The 23,544-nt window shown below is 40.2% G+C and overlaps 1 protein-coding gene across 1 annotated transcript; it reads left to right on the forward strand.

Moving 5' to 3' along the window:
• Nucleotides 1-674: 674 nt before the first annotated feature.
• plcb2 (phospholipase C, beta 2) lies at nucleotides 675-19,394 on the forward strand. Its single transcript, XM_044165515.1, has 32 exons — nucleotides 675-1,131; nucleotides 1,449-1,526; nucleotides 2,252-2,320; nucleotides 3,220-3,360; nucleotides 3,771-3,850; nucleotides 3,955-4,008; nucleotides 4,115-4,190; nucleotides 4,422-4,522; nucleotides 5,025-5,185; nucleotides 5,283-5,429; nucleotides 5,546-5,703; nucleotides 7,350-7,432; nucleotides 7,608-7,692; nucleotides 8,654-8,867; nucleotides 8,970-9,052; nucleotides 9,153-9,249; nucleotides 9,398-9,482; nucleotides 9,675-9,799; nucleotides 10,094-10,245; nucleotides 10,759-10,923; nucleotides 11,055-11,154; nucleotides 11,325-11,429; nucleotides 11,587-11,651; nucleotides 11,821-11,911; nucleotides 12,045-12,506; nucleotides 12,686-12,869; nucleotides 13,476-13,617; nucleotides 14,875-14,939; nucleotides 15,431-15,490; nucleotides 15,729-15,786; nucleotides 17,253-17,336; nucleotides 18,568-19,394. The coding sequence occupies exons 1-32, from the start codon at nucleotides 1,048-1,050 to the stop codon at nucleotides 18,736-18,738; spliced, it is 3,825 nt and encodes a 1,274-aa protein (XP_044021450.1). The 5' UTR covers nucleotides 675-1,047; the 3' UTR covers nucleotides 18,739-19,394.
• The last annotated feature ends 4,150 nt before the right edge of the window (nucleotides 19,395-23,544 follow it).

Below are 23,544 nucleotides of genomic sequence, written 5' to 3' on the forward strand. Positions count from 1 at the left end.
TGGTTTTCCAAACGTCCCTCCTGTGGTCCCTGACTGGCTGAATGTTTGCATTAGATATTGCACGGTCTTGTGGTTTATTTGAGTGATATCCAAATGACCGGGAATCTATTGTTGAGACAGCAGTCAGTCCTCCCTCGAGTAATAAATTACAATATATTATGACCCTGGACAGGTGGTTGTGGCATAATCTAATAAAATAATAAGCTGATGAGTAAATTAATTCCAGGTGTTTGCTGTTAATGTAAATGATACTGTGTGTGGAGCTGCAAGAAGACATTTATTTACATTGAACAAGGAAATAATCAAATAAGGTAAATGAGCATGCCTGCCCTTAGACTGCTACCATTTCTAGTGTAATTGTTTCAATGTTTTACTTTGCAGCCATAAACAAAAATCAAAATGCTGACAGGAAATGACAACTCAAGATAACTGTGTGAAAAGCAGCTGTGAAAATCACTTATTAAAGCATCAGTTCACCCAAACTACAAGAAAAACATTTTCTCACTTATCTCTAGTGGTGTCCAGCCATGCAGATACTTTTGAATGTATTTGCCAGGTTGTGAGATATCCATGTGTGAGATTTCTGCCTCCACAAAAATCCTTTCACCTCCCTTTTCTTGGGGTTGCTGCAGAAATATTACACATAGATAGCTTACAACCTGGGCAAATACAATTAAAGCTATAAAATATGTTTCCTTTTTGTAATTTTAATATCAGCGTGAAACCAGTGTTTTTCAAATACTGTCTGCTCAATCTAGAGTTTTGATTCAGGGTAGCTAGTGTTGTAGTCGTCAACACTTGAAAGCAGCACTTTCACCTTTAGTCAACTTGTTTTGTTTTTTGTCAACCTCATTTGCAATGCATATTTCTCGGGGTGTGTCCTGAGTACAATCAGAGTTGATGCACTAACCTCCATTTTAGTGTATCTATTGGATAAAGATGTTGGGATAAGCTAGTCAATGGTTATGGCCATGGTGTGCCCGCAGATAGTGGATATATTTCAGTTATAGCATTAAACTGTAACAAAAGTAACCCTAGAAGGACAAAATGAATAAGAAAAGACACTTTCTGGAACCTCCAGAGGTCAAGGACTACCTGGTCAAAGGAGAAAGATTTACCAAGTGGTCAGAGGTGAGTGAATATTTCAAGAAAATCTGTATTATTAAATACCAGCTAAAAGGAAATATTAGTACATATGCAGATTAAATCTGTGCAGCTCTAACAGTAAGTTTATATTTTTCATTATTTGATGAGCAACATGGGACTTTCATTTGAATCCCACTATTTTAATCACTGATGTTGAATGAATGAACTGTTCTCGAAAATATAGGTAGTCCTACAGCATAAATTACCTAATTTAACATCCACACATTATCATTGAGCACCTCTGTTTCAGAGGCAATAAATGTTCAAAACGCGTGAATGCTAATTCCTTTGTCTCCATCAAGGACTCCACAAAGACTGTTCCTGTCACCATGAAGATGGATCCGAAAGGTTTTTATGTCTACTGGATCAACCAAAGCAAGGTAATCAATATTTAGAGTCTGGAAAAAAAAAGCCCTTGCACGATATGTCATAGGTGTGGGGAAGTGTTGACTCCCATTCAGTGGCTAATAAAAATTAAATGGCTTTTTGTGCATCAGACAAACACAACCCGACAGATTAAAACATACAGCATCAAATAGAGGTGGTCATGTTTCAGTGACTCACATCCAGAGTCTGTGTAATGTACGTGTGATTAGGATCTGCCAAAGCTGTGGGATAGCTAAGAGCTGCACTGCACCTTCCGGTCCCAGCAGCTTATGGAGATTATTGATTGCTGCTGATGTGGGCCCACCATCCTTCTGCACTGTGCAGCTGAACTGTGATGCACTCCATGGAGATCTGTCTTTGCTGCTTCATCTCTCTCGCTCTCTCTCTCTCTCTCTCTCTCATTGAAGCACCTTCTGGTTTTCACCACATCACAAAACCAGTGAAGCCTACATCAAATGTGTGCCTCATGTGTCTGTGTTCAATCATGCTGGCATGCTGTTGCTGGCTTTAAAGTGTTCATGTGAATTTCAGATGAAAAAGCATCACAACTGCTTCCTATGTGATGTTTCAAGACATTGCAGTCAAATATCCTTCACACAAACAAAGTAAATCTCATAGTTGTTGCACCAAAGAATGACTTGTATCTGAATCCATATTTGGACCAGTGCCTACATGTTGAATTCAGTATTGGAGATGATTCTCTGCTTCTTGTTTCTAGGAGACAACGTTTCTGGATGTTGCCACCATCAGAGATACCAGAACAGGAAAATATGCAAAACTTCCCAAAGTGAGTACAGTATTATTATTTAATGTAGTAACCTTCTCTCTGATCCAATTAAGTCAAACTTGTGTGTTCATTATATGAGAATCTCTGCAGACATGCAAATAGGGTGTCAAGCCCTTAGTTTGCCCATCAATATGAGAGGCATATTTGCATTGCAAAAATGGCAATGGACGCATGGGCCCAGGCTGCTCAACCACTACAGAGACAAACAGATGCACGCATACACAAACAAACATATACACACACTGAGTCATGGTCTTGAAATTTCTGTGAGTGAGCTTGTGTGTTTGTTTATTCTGAGTCAAAATCTGACAGTTGTAGTTCTTTTCCACTTCCTCGCTGGCCTCCACAGAGAGTTGTAGTATGCAGCCATCGTCATCCCTCACTGAGGGTTCAGAGGTGAAATCTGAAATCTGTTTCCCCTCAGGGAAAGCACAGAGCTATGCATCATCCCGGTTGGGGTGCCATTGGAAGCACATCTTCCTCTTGGACCTCTAAGGGGTTTTGGGAAAGTGGCTCCAGTGCTGACGTTAACTCTGCACTTCTGTAGCACAGAAGTGATTGAATGCAGGGTACAGCAGACACAGGAAGGTAGTACCTAAAACATTGGTCTTCTTGCTGCTGTTTGTTTTGTATATGAACTTACGTGTGTGTGTGTGTGTGAGTGAGTGTATATGTCTCAGTGTGTATGTGCATATATTTGCATGTCTTGGTCAGCAAATTTGCCTGTGTTGAACAAGCTCCCAGAGAACAAGTGCCGCAGACATGATTTTACATCTTTAAGCAAACACTGGGTGAACTGATGAAAAATAATCAGCTTAAAAATGGCACCATAATATTTTGAGCCAACAAGATTTAATTGGCTATGAAATATATCTTCTCTCTCTTTTTGCCTTTCACAGCACCCCAAGGTTCGCAACGTGTTCAACCTAGACTTCCCAGACAGCAACCATCTCGCCAAAACTCTGACCATTGTCTCAGGTCCAGACACAGTGAACCTGACCTATCATAACTTCTTTGCCGCAAAGGAGAAAGCGACACAGGTAATAAGCCACTGTATACACTGACTGTGTGTTTCTGGCACTGTCTCCTTCCTCTAGCTGTTTACAATCCTTCCTTTCTGTCACTGATCACCTCTGATTGTTCAAACACAGCCGCAGGCCATTCTTTCCCCCAGTAAGGTGCCCCCTCTCTCCCTTTTAGTCTTTAAATAGACTTTATGACTCCAATATTTAGATTTAATCAACTGTAATGAAATCACAATTGTGCTTTGTTCAAACGCAACATGCACTACTCTCATTTCCTGAGGTACCATTATATTAATGCCCTCTAGTGGTGAGTTTGGGTCCATTTTAAATCTTTTATAATGGTTTTAGGGGTAATGACATTTTAAGCACAGTTCATGTTGACATTGAATGTAATATCCCTGTATTTGTAATTAAATGCACATCAGAACTGGGCAAATGACATTCTTGCAATTGCCTACAACGCTGCCAGAAACAATGCATGCAGATACGTCTTCCTGGAGAAAATGTAAGTGAACATCAGCTTGTATTGTTGCTGAGTGAATACAGTACTATTTAATTTCCCCATGTATAACACAGTATTGGACTATAAGCCTTTATGTTCAATCTTAGATACGTCCGCATTTCTCTTCACACCAACAAGGACGGCAAGATCCCAGTGAAACAGTAGGTTACAGTACAACCATCTGAGGGTTTAGGATGGCACACAGTGGTTAGTTTGTACAGAAGATTTCCATATTTCCTACTCAATGTTTCACTGTGTTTTTCTCAGTATTTACAAGATGTTCCCTGCGGATAAGAAGAGGGTGGAAAGTGCCTTAGCATCAGCACACCTCCCTAAAGGAAAGGTTAGAAAATGTAGACATTTTGGTGGGTTGGTTGTCTATTTTTCAAGATTTTTTACTGCAGTTTTTGTCCCCTCTCCCCATAATGTCCTGGCATTTGTTGTGATTCTTGACTGTTATTTCAGCATATAATATGGTACCCAGACTCCTGCATAATTACTGTAAGATTACACCTTTTGGGATTTTGGTTTTGATATTTTTTTTAATAATGACATACATGTTTTTACATTTCAGCATGACACTATGAAGCCTGATGTCTTTACTGAGTCTGCCTTTAAAGCCTTTCTGACAAATCTCTGCCCTCGGCCAGAGATCTACGAGATCTTCACTTCTTAGTGAGTCAGCCTCTTCTGTGCTTCACTGATCATCTACTGATATGACTGAATAATCCTCAGTTTATCATTTTATATCCTGTAGTTCTTCCAAATACACACCTACTTATGCTCAAATCACATATCATTATTCTTATATTTTGTTATTTTATTGCTTTTACCTTTTTGAGACTTCCACAAATGTTTTCTTTTTTATGATTATCTTTGCGATTATTATTTTGCTCTTTGAAAACTCTTTCATCTGGAATCTAAATAAAAACTATGCTAATTTTGTATCTACTGTTATGAAGCCAGAAACATTCTTCTTTACATATTCTAAATTTGTATCACAAAGCCAGAAACTGAGCCTGATGTTAATTATATTATGCCGGCCTTATGCTTGGCTAGTCTCAGCCTCCAATTCGTGCATTAGCTACCTGGCATGGGCTCAGGTGGCTGGTAGTGGGCCGTGAGCAACATTACGTGCAGCGCTGATGTGATTGTCATGCCTCACTGTGCACTCCAGCTCCAACAAACCCATCATGACAAAGGAAAATTTCACCAAGTTCCTCAACGAGAAACAGAGGGACTCCCGGCTCAACGAGGAGCTGTTTCCACGTCTGCGACAGGACCAGATCAAGGCTCTGATTGACAAATATGAACCCTGCTCCTCTAATTCAAACAGAAGTGAGTTAATTGATAATAGGTTTATTATATGGAGGACTTACAGGCTGTTGTATTTTTGTTTTAAATACTTCAATATGTCTTTCTTGTTCATCTGCAGGTCTGATTTCCCCAGAAGGTCTCTTATTCTTCCTGATGGGGCCAGAGACATCAGTTGTCATTCAGGACAGACTGGCCAACTGTCAGGACATGACCCAACCCATACCCCACTACTTCATCAAGTCCTCCCACAACACGTACCTGACAGGTCACATAAACTACTTTCATTTTAGCTCATAAATTCTCATACCTGATCAACCCAATATCTGAGGATCATTTAGGTGGGGGAGGGGTTTCTGAGTCTTTCTGTCGGTCACCCTGCAGCTGGTCAGTTCTCTGGCATGTCCTCTCCGGAGATGTACCGTCAGTGTCTGCTGTCTGGCTGCCGCTGTCTGGAGCTGGACTGTTGGAAGGGCAAACCTCCAGAGGAAGAGCCCATCATTACCCACGGCTTCACCATGACAACTGAGATCCTCTTCAAGGTTGTTACACATTGTTTTGGGCACGCATTCAGTGGGGTCTCATACACTAAGTTTCACATTCCACTCTAACATTTTACATATTGACATTTTTGTTCCCTTTTATATATTAGCCTAGGTCTTGCATCTAATAATGTAGGCTATTTGTAACAAATACAAATACGTTACTCGGATATGAACAGATAATGTGGCCTGAACAGATATGAACAACATCCACATTTTTGCAGTAATATTTGTGATATTTTTACCTTGTGAACAGATAGTAAAACCTTGCATATCACACCTCGCTCAACCTGACAGTAGACGGGAAGCTGAAGAACTTAAGTTAGGGACAGTCTCAAAAGTGCGTGCCAAAAGGGCAAGACAGCTTTTCAGATTTTTGTCATTAGCTTTCACTTTTTTTCCATTGATACTTCAAACCAACTTTATTTTTGTCTGGACATCCTCTCATTGCATTGCACATCTTTCTTTAAAATAAAAATATGCAATATACAATGTATCCCAGTTAGCTATTATGGCCCGTTTTTGTCTACACTTTTTTCAAATTTAATTGTACACTCTTCTTCAGACCAACTTTAGATTCATCTGGACCTCCTCCCATTATATCCACAACCCCCACTTTTTATGACAAATCATGCAATATGGCCATTCAGACTATAAACAATTACACGTTTTATTTAGACTCACTTTAGACTTACTTTTAAATTTGAAATTAGAAGACAGGGTACAAATACAAATCATGCTTTATTATTTGATTAATTTAGGTACATGGTTAACATATTATTGTATATATTGTAGACAGCTAAACTTATACATTTACCTATGAGCAGCAGAAATGGAAGTAGAAAACAATTAACCCAGAAAAGGAAGCAGTATAGACGATTCATAACAACCTTTGGTAAGTGTAAGCCCAACCCACTTCTAGTGAGTATTTCCTTGAAGTATAAGTAAATCTTGGACCTTTTCTAGTAAATGGCCAACCTCTTAGTTTCCTGTGAGCATAGTTTGCATTGTTTCAAAATGACATCTTGTATACAGCAGAAGGTGAGAAGCTGTTCATGCAGATCAAAGAGTGCAGCAATGTGTCATATATATTATTATATGCCTATAAATTCACTGATTACCTTTGATTTACGCCCATGTGCACATTAAAGAGCAAGAGTGTGAAGACTTAAAAGTACACTGTAACACACAAACACACACGTACACGTACACACACATGGGCAGGCACCCCTGTCATCCTCTCGCACTCAACACTTCCATTTAAGGGCAGACGGAGCTCCACAGTCCCAGAGGCCCAGACACAACACCACACTTTAGTTTACCATCAGCCTCTGAATGTGATAGGTTTGGAGCTGACCTCAGGGCCTCTGCAAAGAAGCAATAGTTCTGCAGTTTGTCATGTTGTCTCTCTTCATGTTTTGGGAGAATAGTCATGATTGACCCAGTCTGTTGGTCTCATGCTTTTGTGTGATTTTCACAATTTTATTCTATTTGTACCTATGTTTTCTGCTGTTTGCTGCTGTGTCAGCTTATTTTCTGTAGCTCTCTTGCCATTTGTATCTCAGTAATCTGAATCTAATTCAAATAAACGTCTACTTAAATGCATAAAAAACTAAAAATGCCTGTCTCTTTTTGATGTGTGACAGGATGTGATTGAGGCCATTGCTGAGAGCGCCTTCAAGACCTCACAATATCCTATTATCCTCTCATTCGAGAACCACGTTGACTCGTAAGACCTGAGCTTTTCCATGACCTCATGCCATGTAATGTTATTAACACAATGTAATAATGTTCTGATGCCATTATCCCAAATGGAATATTGATAGAACATATTGAGGAAGTAATTTAGCTGTTCGTTCTGGCAGTAACAGCAGACTGTAACTTGTTACTCTGCTTTATTCCAGGGTGAAACAGCAGGAGAAGATGGCCAACTACTGCAAAACCATATTTGGTGATGCCCTGCTAACAGAGCCTCTGGACAAATACCCTGTGAGTACACTGCTGCAACACAGCTCGCTGTCAAAATAATAGTTAGATTAGAAGTTTATATATTGGGTATTTGTTAAACAGAACACTTTCTCTGATAAATTAGATAAAGGACTATCTTGTTATACTGTGTGACTCAGCTGAGTTCTGCAGTCTAACCGCATTAGCATAAAGGCAATAAATGGCAAAGTTTTTCAAAGTTTCATGTTTGTTCTCTTTCTTGGCTCTGCTAGACATGACCCTCTTAGGCTCCTGTACCCATCCAACTCATTTATATCAACAGCCAACGTCTGTTTACCTCCTCTTAGCTGTGTGTGTTGTGTGGAGGGGTGTACGTGTGTTTGTATTACTAAGGCAAAGAGACAACATGTTTAATATCAGGGCCGTAGCCAGGTTTTTAGAAAAGCTGAGATCCTGACTTAAAGTTCTCCCAACCCCAGCCCCCTAAGACATTTTTGGTTAGAAATCAAAAAGTCTGTAAATTTTATCTTCTGACATGACTTTTAAGGCTCCTTCCACACCAGCAGGAATATAATTCTGCAAAATAAATAGTAAATGCCTTAATATGATGATTGATTTATTTGCGCCTAAAAACAGTTGAACTAGTTTAAAGATATATGTTTTTGATCCTGCGCCCCCTTCAATGAGACCTTTTGGTGTACAAGAGCTTTGTCTAAATTGTTACCTGTAAAGGTAATGAGAAAATTCAGAATTAACCTTAACAAACTACCATGTGTGTAATTGTATAATGTTTGACATTTTGGGAAATGTGCTTATTCGCTTTCTTGCTGAGAGTGAGATGAGAACATGACACCACTCTAATGACCGTGTGGTAAATATGAGGCTACAGTTAACAGTTGGTTAGCTTATCTTAGCTTAGCATAGCATAAAGACTGGAAACAGTTTTGTCACTGTTTACCCCACGTTAGTTTTAGGTTTCTTTCTGTTTATTTGTGACATCCAGCTGAAGCCGGGCCAGCAGATCCCCAGCCCATCTGAGCTCATGGGTAAGATCCTCATCAAGAACAAGAAGGGCAGCCATGAAACGTCGACCCAGACTAAAAAAACCAGCACAGCAGCTACTGAGCAGACCAAAACCACAGCTGCACCCACCCAGGACCCAAACACCGTTTCCCAGGATCCTGCCAACCCAGCACCTGGCACCCAGGAGAACCAAGGTGGACTCGATAAACCTCAAGCCAAATCAGATTACGTTCCTAAAACAGGCCTGTTTAGTTATTTTTAGCTGTCAGTGACATTTTGTTTACATGTTTAACCAGAGGGGGACGCAGCTGTGGAGGACAATGAGGAGCAAGAGGAGACAGAGGAACAGGATGAGGAGAAAATGAAGACATCAGATGAGGTAGAGTATGCGGTTGTGATGACAGTTTTATTGCTTCACATAATCCATGTCCAGCTAAATCAGTTCAAGCATCCGTTAACTTCCTGTCAATCCCCCACAGGGCACAGCTGGACAAGAAGTAACAGCGTATGAGGCAATGTCATCCCTGGTCAACTACATCCAGCCCAACAAATTCATCTCTTTTGACAATGCCAGAAGTATGTCTTCGCTTCTTACATTTAACACAAACTCAGACAAAAGATATAAAATATTTCAACACAAACTTTATAAGAAAACCACAGGTAAACAAATCAAAGTCAGTGTGAGTTATGCAATTCTTCCTCCCATTCTTTTCTTCCTTCACAGAGAAAAACAAGAGTTATGTCATCTCATCTTTTGTGGAGACTAAAGGGGAGACAATGATTGCCAAGACTGCTGTTGAATTTGTCGAGTATCCTTTAAGAGTGCTGCAGATGTTGTCATGCTCCAAAACATGGCAATCAGTGTTAAATGGGCTGGATTTGATTAAAAAAATCACACAAAATTAGACCAAAATATGTTTCTTTATGCTGTCATAGGAGTATCCTGGTTCACATACAAATGCAGAGATATAAAAGTGCGCTTTCTAAACCATCTTTCTCAGATACAATAAGAGGCAGATGAGCAGGATTTACCCCAAAGGAACAAGAATGGACTCATCCAATTACAGCCCCCAACCTTTTTGGAATGTAGGCTGCCAGATGGTGGCGCTCAACTACCAGACAATGGGTATAAATGGACACACAATGCACTGATAACCACTTAAAATGTCATAAATGTGTTGCACTACATGAGAGGATGTAACCATTCACTGTTTTTCTTTTAATCACTGCTTGAGTCTGACATGTTTAAAACGTCATATTGTTATACATAAACCTGAGCTTCTGTTTTTCACCACAGCAGGTCAGTGTTGCACCTCTTTGTTCTGCACAGGCCTCTGCTGTGTTTGCATCCCAAATGCTCACTGCTCCTCTTTGTGCAGAAGAGAGGGAGCATGAATGGGCTGTTTGTGTCTGTTTTCAGATTTCCCCATGCAGCTTAACATGGCTCTGTTTGAATTCAACGGCAGAACGGGCTACCTACTCAAGCATGATGTTCTGCGTCGCAGTGACAAGAAGTTTGACCCTTTCTGTGACAGGATTGACACCGTTGTGGCAAGCACATTGACCATAAAGGCAGGTTCACTACCTTGTTTATTATTATGCTTCTCTCACTTGAACCATCCCTGTGATCGTGGAAGGTATAGGGATGCCAGTATCTGTGCATACTAAGTGCAAAAAGAAAACTTTAAAAAGGTGAAAATAATGAGTTTAAAGCTGCAGGTAAAACTTTTCACACACTAAAGCTGCATCATTTATGTATAGCTGACAGCTGTTTTTACTATTCTAAATTGAGAAATAAATTAGACTCAATAGCCTTGGGAAGTCTGTGTGTGCGTGCATGTATGTGTAGCCATGTTTGCTTGGTTTTCCCTCAAGTTTAGATGCATAGTCCGTAATAATACAAGCTTCCTGCTGAGACTGATTGACAGACATGGTTCCTGGTATTCAGCACATTCTGCATGAGTGAAAACCTGAGCTCTATTCGTATCCAATGTGAACTGGAACATGGGTCCACACACCACACATCCATACTGTTAACCATTTCATACATGTACGTCCTCAAATCTTATTCACCTGTCTCACTAGATCTACTCGGGTCAGTTTCTGTCTGACAAGAATGTGAAAACAGGAGTTGAGGTGGAGGTGATTGGGCTGCCAGGAGACCCCAAGAAGAAATATCGCACTAAGTGGTCCACCATGCCCAACGCCATTAACCCCGTGTGGAATGAGGAGCCCTTTGTTTTTGAGAAGGTGTGTGTCAGTAGAAAAAACATGTTCAATATATGTACGAGTGAATATGTTTCTGTGCGCTAAGCCATTATAACCCACTGTGTTGCTGCAGCTGTTGGTCTTTATATATTTGTTTTTGTTATGATGGATAGATTCTGCTCCCAGAAATGGCCTCTCTAAGAATTGTAGTCCATGAAGAGAACGGTAAATTCGTGGGACACAGGATCATCCCACTAGATGCCATCCAATCAGGTCAATGAAACTGATAAAAAAAAAACACTTCACTTCTTGCTTCATCTAATCTACATAATTTAAACACCACTGAGTCATCCGAGGCCTCAGAACTTGTTTAAGCCAGCTTCTGGATCAAGGGAGCTGCTGCCTTGTTTTTAATTCACCAGGGTTTGTTTTATGCCCTGCAGGTTTCCATCATATCTGCCTGCGCAGTGAGAGCAACATGCCGCTCACTCTGCCTGCTCTCTTTGTGTACATTGAGGTCAAGGACTACATCCCTGCTGCCTTTGCAGGTGCTTGGCTTTTCACTTTGTGCTTTGCAAAAGAAAAACCCTCTGCTGAAATTGAATGCATGTTGTTAGAGCAACAGTCAGGTACAAGATTGATTAAGACTGGTTAAAGTATGAATTATTGCTGCATTGTGCACTGACGCATTTGATTCTACCTCAGATTTTACAGATGCCTTATTTAACCCAACAAAGGGCACAGAGAAGAACACAAAGACCCCAAAACAGGTAACAGAAAGCAGTTAAGAGAAACTTTGCTCAGCCATCGTCTACTAAAATGGACTTATCAGCAATGTCCCCAGTTCTCCCTTAAATCCTTAACAACACTAATTCACTTCCTGGAAGATGACCAGCCTTGTTAGATTGTGATGTTCCTGTCCTTTTTGTGCCCATGCAGTTATCCTCCGACTACATTTCTCCGTATGAGTTGCCTCTTGTGGTCCAAAACCCCACGGACAAAGCTAAGGAAAGTGAAGCCCCTGCTGCAGGTAATTAAGCTTGTGAAGGGGACACAGTTCAGAGTTTATTTTTGATACTAAGCTTTAATGTGGCTCTTGTAGTAGGACTTTAGTGCTGAATTAAGAAGCTGTTTTTGATCACTGAACTTTCCACTTCCCCTAGAAAAGGCCACATCCGAACATACCCCACCGGTTGATGCCAATGACCAATCATCCCAGTCCCCACTAGAAGCAAGTGCAGAAGAAGCTAAAGAAGAGGCTGAGAACAAGTCAGACACTCAACAACCTGCAGCAGAACCTCCTCAAACTCCTGACAACACTCCTGCTGAAGATCCAGCCCCAGATACTGGAAGCGCCACATCTGAAACCCTTCCTGAAGCCATTCCTTCCCCCGAAGAGGCAGCCCCTGAGAAGGAAGCAGTTCCAGAGCCAGAGGCAGCTCCTGAAACCAAAGAGGAGCTGGTGAATGGCTCCAATACAATCCCTGAGCCTGCTTCAGATGATAAACTGGGCACAGAAGCTGCTGCTGAAGAGCCTGCTGCTGTGGCCGTGCCCTGTCCAATAAGTGCATCGCTCGAGTCTGCTGGATCAGATAGCTTATCTCAGCCACCGACATCCAGCGAAGGTAATACTGAAGTGCTTCATGTGCTGCACTCATCACAGTTTCCCCTTTGTCAGTAGAGTGTAGGTAAAGATCCCTACAAAGAAAAACACAGACCAGTTTAGATTTATTATAAATGCATATCCACTGCCGACACAAGTCGGAGGATTCTCACAACAAAGCCCTGTGTGTTTATGCTGCAGAGCCTTCAACTGTGATGACTGAAGAACTGACACAGTACAAGAACTATCTGAAGGTCATCAAGCGTCAGGAGAGAGAGATGAAGGAAGCAGAAAAGAAGTATCAGAAAAAAGGAGAGGATCTGATTCAGAAATACTCTGACTTCTTCAAGGCCATCAAGAAGAAGGCCTCGGTGAAGAAAAAAGAGTAAGGGGATTTATTTGTTTCCTAGTTGTCATAATGCTTTTCAGTGTCTGGCTAGCTGAGTCTAGCTGAAATATGATAGGAGAAAAAAATGTTTGACAAAAGATAGATAGTGTTGGTTGGTTGTTGGTTGGAGGGGTGTCAAAATAATTTCAGAGTGCTTCGATCCATCTGTCCAATTGTTTATGTTTACTCATTCACCAAGACTGTTCTGTTTCCTACAAAGAAGCAGTGTTAATATTGCAGCATATTAATATTGACCCACTAATGAAGTTGTTGTTGTTTTGGTCAGTGTCATTAATGAGATTATATTTAGAAGCACAGAGAATATTCCTCAGCTAATGTGTTTTTCTAGCTGAAGCAGAATATTGGAGGATGAAGAGAACAACTAAATTAATATGAGCTGCAGTGCTTTTTGTGCACAACCCACCACACTAAGCTTTCAGGACAAAACGTGTTATTCACGGCCAAATGAGCATTGCTGTATAGGATTTCCAGTAACCACGTATTTGTACATTCATTTCTGTACTTAGAGAGGTAGTGGCTGTCAGTCAATAAACTCTATTCCCCTCGCATATGTCCTGTTATGTTGTATCATGTTTCCTGTAGGGGAGGGGGAAGCACCTCTGACTCCAGTGTGAAGACGGAGCGGGTGCAGGAGCAGAAGGAAAAAATGCAGGTTGAGCTGCAGGCTTTGTGGACCGAGCATTGTGATCAGCTGAGGAAGAAGAAAGAGCAGTATGCTACAGAGGTTAGTAAAATACAGGTTTATGTTTAAAACTCCACAACAAAGTTGGCTCATTAAAAATATTGTTTCCCATTTAAAATGAGAAAAAAAGTGGTGGAAAGTCACTCAGTACATGTACTGTACTTCAAGCTGCACTAATCAATATTTTTACATTAACAAGGGGTCAAATGACTATTTGTAATGTGAAAGGTCGCTTGTAGTGACAAACACACAGAGAATTATCAACTCTTTTTATTGACTCTGCTGTTCCCCTCAGCCATACAGAGAGTTTTAGTGTCATTGTTTCAGTTTTGACGGCCCACAACTTTACTGTTTTTTTAACATTTATTTAAAGCGGCTATAAACATTTTTATAATAACAATGTATCAAATGACAATGTGAAAACAATGTGAAAGGGGTCGCTTGTAGTGATGAATGTACAAAGAATGATCACATGAATCTGCAGCTCCCCTCAGCTTTACGGAGCTTTATAACAAGTTTCAGCTCATTGTTTAGCTGTCTGGCCCATGATGGAGAACAGAGCTCAAGAAAGTGAATATTGGACTTACATTTGCCAGGTGGCCAAAAACAGGACTCCAAATCAATGCCTATGATGCTTCGTAACTGCTGGATGTGTAAATAAGCAACTGTTTGCTAACAAGTTTGCTATATCAACTTAAAAGGCCAATGTTGTGTTCACAAGTTGTTTCCGCTGCCCACAAGTGGCAAAAAAATCTGTTATTGCAGGTTTAACAGCTATTTTTATTAGTTAATTTCCAAAATAAGATTTGTATACAAAACATATGAAAAGAAAAGATGCATTGTTATAGAATAAATGACCCAACAGTATATATTGTTTTAGTAGCAGAAAACTATTTGCTTAACTTGTATGGAACTGTGTATTTTTTGTAGTTAGAAGATAATGCACTTTATTCTGCTAGCATTAATATTTTTCTCAAACTCATCAACAGTGTCTTTATTTTTACATTTCTTTCATATATGAAGATTTTTGTAAATGGGTACCCAAAAGTCAAGATCTGCTCCTTGTCCTATTATAGCCTGTTCTCATGTGCTCCTCATCCAACCACCACTCTCCTCATACCCACCTCTTGGCTGTCTTATTACATCTAATGATTCATCCCATAAACCCATCCCAAACTTTTGTTTGGCTCAAAGAAGAGAGACTTTAATCACACACAGAATGGACATTGTTATTTAGAGCTACTCAAGTCTCATTTATCTTGACTGTGATTGTGTCACTTCCTTTTTCTATTGTGACAGAGACTGGCCAAACTGTTGGAGATGGCCACAGAGAGACACTACAGTGAACTGAAGACCCTAGAGAGGTGTGAGCACACATACAACACATTTGGGACATGCTGTACACACTTGAGAGTGCAGAGGGCTTTGTTGAGTCCAATCTGTGCCTTGAGATTTTGGTGTGACACTGTGTGTGTGTGTGTGTCATCTGAGGTGAAACATTTGACATTTTACAAAGACAATACCTCAAATAATGAATAAATCACCTCAGTGTGCGGGTCCTCCAATGTCCTTGGCTGGCTTATGGTGTTCTGGGTGTGTGTGTGTTATCCCAAGTCCCCAGCTGGCAGATGGTTATCTCAGGACAACCATTATCCAACAGGTGTTTAAACAGCAGTAGGGAAGCAAAGGCAGCTCTGGTCATCCCCCCCCCAACACACACACACACTATAAAATTGCATTTAAGCCTTCCTTTCACTGAAAAGGTCACACCAGAGACACACAGCACTGCAACTCTTGTTTAAAGGAAAATGGCTTATATGGCCACTTTACTTTCTGTCTTTGCCTTGTTTTGCAGTGCAACCAAAGAAAATAAGAAGAAAACACTCTCAAAATGTTCATCCTCAGAGAAACCAAAGTGAGTTCACAGCATGACCTTCAGTTACTTTATATGTTTCCATTCATTGTGGTTCCTCTCACCAAGTTACAGTTTCTTGTCCAAAATAAAAAAAATATGACAAGACAAATGATGAGGAGCAGCTCAGCTTCTTGCCCCTCTGCGACATGGCATTGCACATTAAGTCTTGCTTGATTTAATGAATTTCTAACATTATGTACTAGAGGTCTAATTGAAAATTATAATTATTTTCTCTCAGGCTGAAAAAGGCAATGAGCACAGAGCTGCTGGATGAGACTAGTCACTCTGATGGTGCAGTAAGTGGTCTTTTAAACTCATTGAAAGTAGTGGATTAAGAGACTTTTTGAGCATGTATACAATTAAAGGAGTAGTTTGACATTTTGGGAAATGCGCTTATTCGCTTTCTTGCCAAGAGTTAGATGAGAAGATTGATATCACTCCTATATCTATACAAAATGTATGAAGGTGGAGCTAGCAGCTTGTTAGCTTAGCTTAGCATAAAGACTGGAAACATGAGGGAACATAGCCTGGATCTGTCTGTCCAAAGGTATCAAAATCCACCTACTAGCACCTCTGAAACTTTTGGTTTAGAGTTAACTGCTGGCTGTAGCTTCATATTTAATTGACAAACATGAGAGTGGTATCAATCTTCTAATCTAACTCTCTGCAAATAAGCGCACAAAATGTCAAACTATTCCTTTAAAAGAAATAGCAATTCACATGGAAATCCCCACCTGATTTTGACTGAAGTCTGAAGCTACACACTCATCACTGCATTTACCATGTTCATGTGTACCGAAAACAGTATTAATGTCACAGCTCACACTTAACATCCACTGTCTTGTTCAACACATATTGTATTCAACAGTGTAACTATGGTTACATAGAGGCAGCAAGTGTCTAAAGATCTGAACAAAACATGGAAAAAATATCAACTTAGGCATGTTACAGTGCTTTCCTTTCATACACCTGCACACATGTTCACATTCACCCACGTGTTTGCTTACAGATACACACACACGTGTTGTTGAACTGTAAGTACACCCACACGCACGAGCATGCACACCCATTCACCCACAAACCACCCACATACACAAATGCACACACCCTTTTACCCACTGAGTAAAGTACAGTGGGCCCTGACCATAGGCCAGGCTTGTCCATTACTCAGAAGCTGTTTTCATGGAGCAACCACACCATGTGTGGTTGATGACTCACTGAGCTCTGCTCGTGTTCCTCTGTCAGCTCATCAAGATTCAGACCTGTTTTATCTGGGTTAAAGACCCGGCCATTTCACTCCTCTCCGATCGACTCCATCTGGATGACGGCAAACCCCTCTCACCCCTCCACACATTAGGGTCGCATTGCAGCTTATTTTGATCTACTTAATCAGCATTTGCTCGTTAATTATGGCAACTATTTATAACACAATCACTTTTTTAATCAGCACCGCATCAGTATTGAATGGCTGGGTGCAATAAGGGCTGTCTAACCGAACTGGACAAGTCCAACCTGTTGTGACTTAACGTTATTGATTCACTTTCTCAGGTTGCATCCCATGGGTGCATTCCTCTCCAGATATACACACACATACACTCACAGGGAGGAACATGAGCAGATTAACTACTTATAGACATGCAAACAGTCTTTATCTCTCACTTGATACCACATGCGCACACACGAACAAACTCACACAGACTCAAACCACAGATTGATTGTGTTTTTCCGTAGCGACATGTTGTACTTTACTGTATTGTTGCAGTGTTCAGATTACACCCTACAGCAAGAGGCTCTGATGAAGAAACAGGCTGCTACACTGGAGGAAATCAAGACCCTGACTAATCAGGTAAACATGCTGACACCAGGATACAGTAGTTCTTGTCACTTGTTGCACTGACTTTTGAACAAAAACAATGGAACTCAGGAGCTAAACAAAGAACTAAAAGTCCTTTTTGACATTCGTGTTTGCGTTTCCAACACATCTGAAGATCCGTGAAGACTAGGCAAATTAGATTGATGACAGATTTACTAATCAGCAATGTTCAGCACTACAAACTCTGATTGGTTGGTAACCATCAAAAAGTACTACCCCCTGAGCAAGGACTTTTTTGCCGCCTGGAACTATCGCACAACAACTAAATTTAGATCCTGGTTCCTCTGGTCAAAAGCAGATTTAGTTCCTGGGTTCCTCAAAAAGTTCTTGGTTCCCTGGGGAAGTTCCTGTGGTGGAAACACCCTACTACATTCATTCCCTGGAGACTTACCCTAACCTTAACCACTGTATGCCTAACCCCAACTCTTAACCCAACCATAACCAAAAACCAAGTTCTAAAATGTAATGGTTTACCTTGTGGTGATTAGCATTTTGTCACTCACTTCCCAAATGGTAGGTGTGTCCCCATAATGTCATTAATATGAAAGTTCCTCTGGTCCGAAAACGTATATTGTCAACCGTGGCCATCTGTCAGTTTAGGCAATTGAGAAAGTTCAGACCAAGTTCCCACCACTGTAAATGATGTCAGAGCACTTTTATGACAATGCTTTGCTTTGGATTAGTGAAAGCGTGGCAGTTAATATTGGGAAAAGAGGTGTTAGATAGTTTAGACATTGACGCATGAACGCCAGATGGATGGTGTGTTTTTATGTCTCACCAATAATATTAGCTTACAAATACAGTTTTTGATATTGAGAGAAGCAGTGGGAGGAGTGCAAAGAGATTAAGGGACAAATGAGGATAACTTATTCCTTTCAACATGCAAGCTAGAGTTTGCTGTATGTATTTAACATAACTGATTGAGTATTGACCTATTTTCCTCAATACAGGCACAATGCCACAGTATTAGATATCCTGAAAATAGCGTATCATCAATGTTATTTAAAATCAATCCATGCCACTGGGGTCAAGCCAGTTCCCTAGCTTGAGTTAGCAATGATTTTTATTTTTATTGGCACCAATACACAAATCTATTCTCTAAAGATTATGATAAGCACCTGGCAGAGAAAAGAAACAAGAAAACCCCATCAATGTGTCCTTTTCAACAAGCCTATAACCTATCCTTTGGCCCCTGTGTCTGCAGCTCAATCAGGAGGCCCTGAAGGAGCACGAGCAGAAATTGAGGTCTATGCCTGCAGAGGTGAGGGAGGCTGTCAATGTCTGTGTAGGGGCCCACTTTCCCGAACTGGTCGACCAGGCTGCAGACAAGAAGGTGGAGGGAGTGGGCTTCTATGGAGATGTCTTCCTGGGTTAGATGTGCCTTTTGATCTCTGACCCTACAGTGTAACCTGTTACAGACCCTACTGTCTGAACAAAACTGTGGAATAGTAGAAGATTATTCATTATTAAGGAAGCTCTGTGTGAAATTTCAATTTAGAGATGCTATTTATAGAGAGTTGTTTTTTTTTTTTTTTTTAAGCCATAATGATGTTTTCATAGATGTCCTGTAGATCAAAAGTTAGATGACTTGGAAATGATTTTCATTCTCTATTTGACTTGCGACAAATATCTTCCAGATGAAAGCCCATCACTAAAAGCCTTAGTTTGGTACTCACAGTTTCCTTTCTGTTCTCTTAATGAGTTGAAAAATGGGACTAAATGTAGCAAGAAAAATGTAGTGGCAAAAATGTTACCACAGTCCGCAGGCTGAATCGAGACAATGACTGTCTGAATCTGTCACACTTCAGCACATGGTGTGTGATACTCCATAATGCCGCAGCAAAGCATTCACACTATTTAGGTGTGTTGTAAAGAATGTTTTGCAGAAAAATGGTACATTTGTTCTATAACTAGGACAAAGGTCCTATAGAGCCATGATGGTGGAAATACATTAATATTCCCTTTACAGTAAGAATTTTTGTCATTTTCCCTTGTGATGACTAGTTCTTGATAAACTGTAATTTGCATGTGCATGTGTGTTTTTTTCCTTTATTTTTTCAGGGAGGTTTTTCTGAATATGTTGACATTCCAGTCTTTAGTCTGGTTTTGATCATAGGAATAAGATGTTTACATGGAACATAAAGAAATCTGGTTATTCATCATAGCACTGTTTACATGATTCTAACAGTATCCAGGTTTCTCATCATCAGCATCAGACCAGGTGTGTCTTTTTTTTACTCCACCACATTCAGCAAATATGTCATTCTGTTCGGTGCTTGAATACAATTTCAGTATATCATCCTTTATTATCATAGTTTTTGTTTTACTGACTTTTGTTTTATTATGTGACTCGAGTTGAAGACATACCTGCGTGCATGGCAGAGAATGATTAGAAACCTGGATAAGGTGTTCAGATGCTGCAGTATCCCATTTCATATCAGAGTGCTCCAACTGTCATATCCAGGTGTCTGAAACCAGCATATGATATTTACATGCACAAAACGTAATTTGCATACACCAAAAGCCTGATCATGAGCAGGATTCTAATCTGCATGTAATACTCACTGAGAGAAATACTCTCTTTTTCAGGAATGCCCTGTTCACACTCACACAGTTACCCACATTAACACCTGCAAAGTTGCCCTGTATAACCACAATCTAAGCTGTTGGGCCTTTCTCAAAAGCACTGGAAATGAGGGAGGAGAAGCTGCTCTTTCATGATTTGCACTACGTTTGGATGGAAATTTGACAAGTGGCTCCCAACCTTTTTTCTGGTTGTGACCCCTTAATACCAACCGATATCTACTTGCAACCCCATGTCAGAGGGTGCAAGTCCAATCAAAGACATTGGGTTAACTTTGGGTTAGATCATTTTTCCTGCTCAGACTGTTTTATTTGAATAATTTCCATGGGCCCGAAGAAGTAAAACTGTACAGTATTTGACAAGAAAAATGCAAAACATTTGAGTTAAGTCTGAAAAATAAGATAGCAGAATTTAGTTAACTCTTACTCCCTACACAAAACATCATCTTGTGACCCCTCCAATTCATTTTGTGAGATATTAAATAATAGTCCACATACTTAATGAAATACAGCAAGTAGGTATATATGTATATTTAAAAAATACATATTAATGACAAAAACAGAATACAAGAGAAGCACAATCTAGGCAAAAGACAACTGTGCTATTTGTACATAGAATGTCCAGTGGTTCAATCAGCAGTAGGAACGTGACTAAGAGCCGTCGGTACATCACTCTCTCTCTGTGTGCATTATATCTACACTGGCCAGTGCAATTTGGCACATTATGGTATGACTGATTCATAATACCACATTATTTCTCTCCAAATAATATGAGATCTGCGATGGATCAAGTGTTCTTTTCAAAACAGAGCCATGATAAAGGCATGTGGACTGAAGAGAATGCAAGTAATTTGGATACAAAACTGATGTTGTATGCAAATGTTCCAACTTAATTTAAGCTCCATGTATAGTACGTTAAATGACAGAGACTGGGGCATTCTGTCACATCAATAAGAGGCACTTGTTTATTCAAGTAATACACACACACACATGCATTTATTAATGAACACAGCTTTCCTCTGACTCACCATCCAAAGCAATCTGTCCATTTCTCTTATTTCCTTTTCGGTGTGACACCCTTCTTCTGAATCAAATGACATGACTGACATTTAAAAGTGGAGGGTTTGGACAAACCACGTCTGGGAGACACAGCTTGTGCCTGAGAGTCCTGCCACCTCATGCACAACACAGATGAACTGTGAGCTTTCGAGTGTGAAACCAGTCAGCCCTGAATCATTGGACTGATAATCTTACATAAGACGAAGAAAACTCTGGCGACTCTGTCTCATACCAGCTTGAGAGGGATGGCCTGAGCAGGATCTTTAACCACCAGGCAACAATGACACTGGACGGAAGATAGAAGAAATAGAAGGAAGGAAGTGCTTCCCATCACACACATAAATAACATTTCAGAGCAGGCACTGGAGCAGATGTCCAGATGGAAGATTTAATCATTACTAGAAGAATTTATGTTCAGAAAGAAACATGTAAAATTAGATTAAATTAAAGGGTGGGAGAAGGTGAAAGTTAAGATAAAAGAGATAATCCAGCAAAATTGTTATATATTAGTGTATTAAATGCAGTTACACATTAGAATATGGAATAAAAAAGGAGGATATGGTGCATGTTTTGGGTGTTCATAAAGCTCAAACAAGTGCTGTATTTGCAGTATTTTACCTTAAAGGAGATTAAATCAATTTCCTCTTAACATGAAAACCTTTATTTAGAGAAAGGTTCACAAATGAAAAGCATAAAAACTGTCAACAGCAGACATCAGTGCAGTCCAACTGAATTTGCAGTGGACTAAACTTTTCTCTTTTGCTGTCTGCGATCAGTCAATTTATTTTAATCCTAAAAATACTGCAATTTAAAAAGACACAATTCTGCACAATGTTCTAGTGTATTCATGCAAGATTAAAACAACATTAGCAGAGAATAGAAATTATACATTTTTGGTCACATTAGCACAAAGAAGGAGACTGTGAAGTACATGTGAAGTGTGAACTACTTTTCTCTTCTTCTTGTTGTTTCCTCTGTGAGGAAGCAGGCCTGACCCACAGGAGGTGGAGAGTCATGATCTATAGTCCATCTTGGCTTGAATTGGATGCCATCCTGGATGAATATTAAGCACCCACGCCACCCACATACACACCACCTGCTGAGGCTGCTCTGTCACAGGCTGCATGTGTGCGTTTGTGTTGGATCATTCTGTGGGCTGCATACTGTGTTTATACAGCTTTTAAAGAGGAGGAAACTCATTACCAGGACAAGAGATTGCAATAAAATGCTGATTCCTTTACACATGATTTGCATGCATGCTACAGGAAGTTGTTATTTGCTCCAGGATGCTTTACACAATCCCATTAAAATCATGGTTATGGCATGGGATTAGCAGAGTCCAGGAGACTCATCTCCCTGCAGTCAGTCACCCTCTCCTGTGTGTCACATGAGCACTGAGGGCCTGCGAGAGGTGCCTCCACCTTCTCAGAAATGTAAATTTTAACTTCCTACGTGTGTTGAGGATACGGTGCTTACATTTAGAGAAACACACAGACGCATACAAATACACACACAGACACCCACATACTGTAAGCCATCACCAGACAGCACTCTCATGGCTACTTGAATTCTGATATTCTCATGTTCCCCGGCAATTTCTGAGCTAAAATTCATGCCGTCAGGCGGGTGATTTATTCTGCTCTTGCTCTGGCTCTTTACACCATTTGGATACCCCACTGCCTGGTGATATCTCCATTAGAGTCCCAACCTCTGGGGTGAGAGCATCTGTCTCACTGTGAGTTAAAAAGGCAGAGACACAAGAGTCATTTTAAAACCCTGGCACCTGACTACACTGTTAAGTAACTGTAAAGATGTTTGATTTGAACTAAAATGAGTGCATAACACAGTCCACTTGTTTCTGCAGTGCTAATAAGTTCATGGGATGAGATGATGTGAAATGCAGAATTTTCATATATGGTATCAAAGTGCTTTGATTTAAATTTAGAAAGTTTTCATTAGTTATTATTTTATTTGTTTTATTTGGCATTGCTGACAACCTAATACCTTATATCTAAAGTCAGATCAAAGAGGAAAAAAAACTTTTCAAGCACTCAAAGCAAATTAAAACCACATTCCCCAGAAAAATAGCCAAATGATAAGTAACAGTTCCTGGACCTTCATTTATTAGCACACCTTTAAAGGAATAGTTTGACATTCAGGAAAATACACTCATTGGCCATCTTGCCAAGAGTTATGAAGCCATAGCTAGCAGCCGATTAGCTTAGCTTAGCACAAAATACTGAAAGAATGGGGAAAAAGTTAATCTGGCTCCATCCAAAGTTAACTACTACCACATCTAAAGCTCGCTTATTAACATATCTCCTTTGTTTAATCATTGCAAAAACCAGGGCGTAAAAACAACACATTGTGGTGTTATGGGGGTTATGTGCCAGGCTAGCTGTTTCCCCCTGTTCCCAGTGTTCTTGCTAAGCTAAGCTAACAGCATCTCCTGGTTCAGGATCATTCCTATGTTACCAGGGTCCTATGAGCATGTGTGTCTCTAGATATAAACTAAAATTGTAAGAGATTGGTCATGGCT

The sequence above is a fragment of the Siniperca chuatsi genome, linkage group LG15 (assembly GCF_020085105.1).
Source record: "Siniperca chuatsi isolate FFG_IHB_CAS linkage group LG15, ASM2008510v1, whole genome shotgun sequence".
In the NCBI taxonomy this organism is placed as follows: Eukaryota; Metazoa; Chordata; class Actinopteri; order Centrarchiformes; family Sinipercidae; genus Siniperca; species Siniperca chuatsi.

Excerpts from the sequence above, each read along its gene's own strand:
- plcb2 (XM_044165515.1), top strand. The coding sequence starts at position 1,048 with ATGAATAAGAAAAGACACTTTCTGGAACCTCCAGAGGTCAAGGACTAC. Across the intron at positions 11,652-11,820 it reads ACACAAAGACCCCAAAACAG|TTATCCTCCGACTACATTTC; the intron begins GTAACAGAAAGC and ends GTGCCCATGCAG. Across the intron at positions 15,787-17,252 it reads CTAGTCACTCTGATGGTGCA|TGTTCAGATTACACCCTACA; the intron begins GTAAGTGGTCTT and ends GTATTGTTGCAG.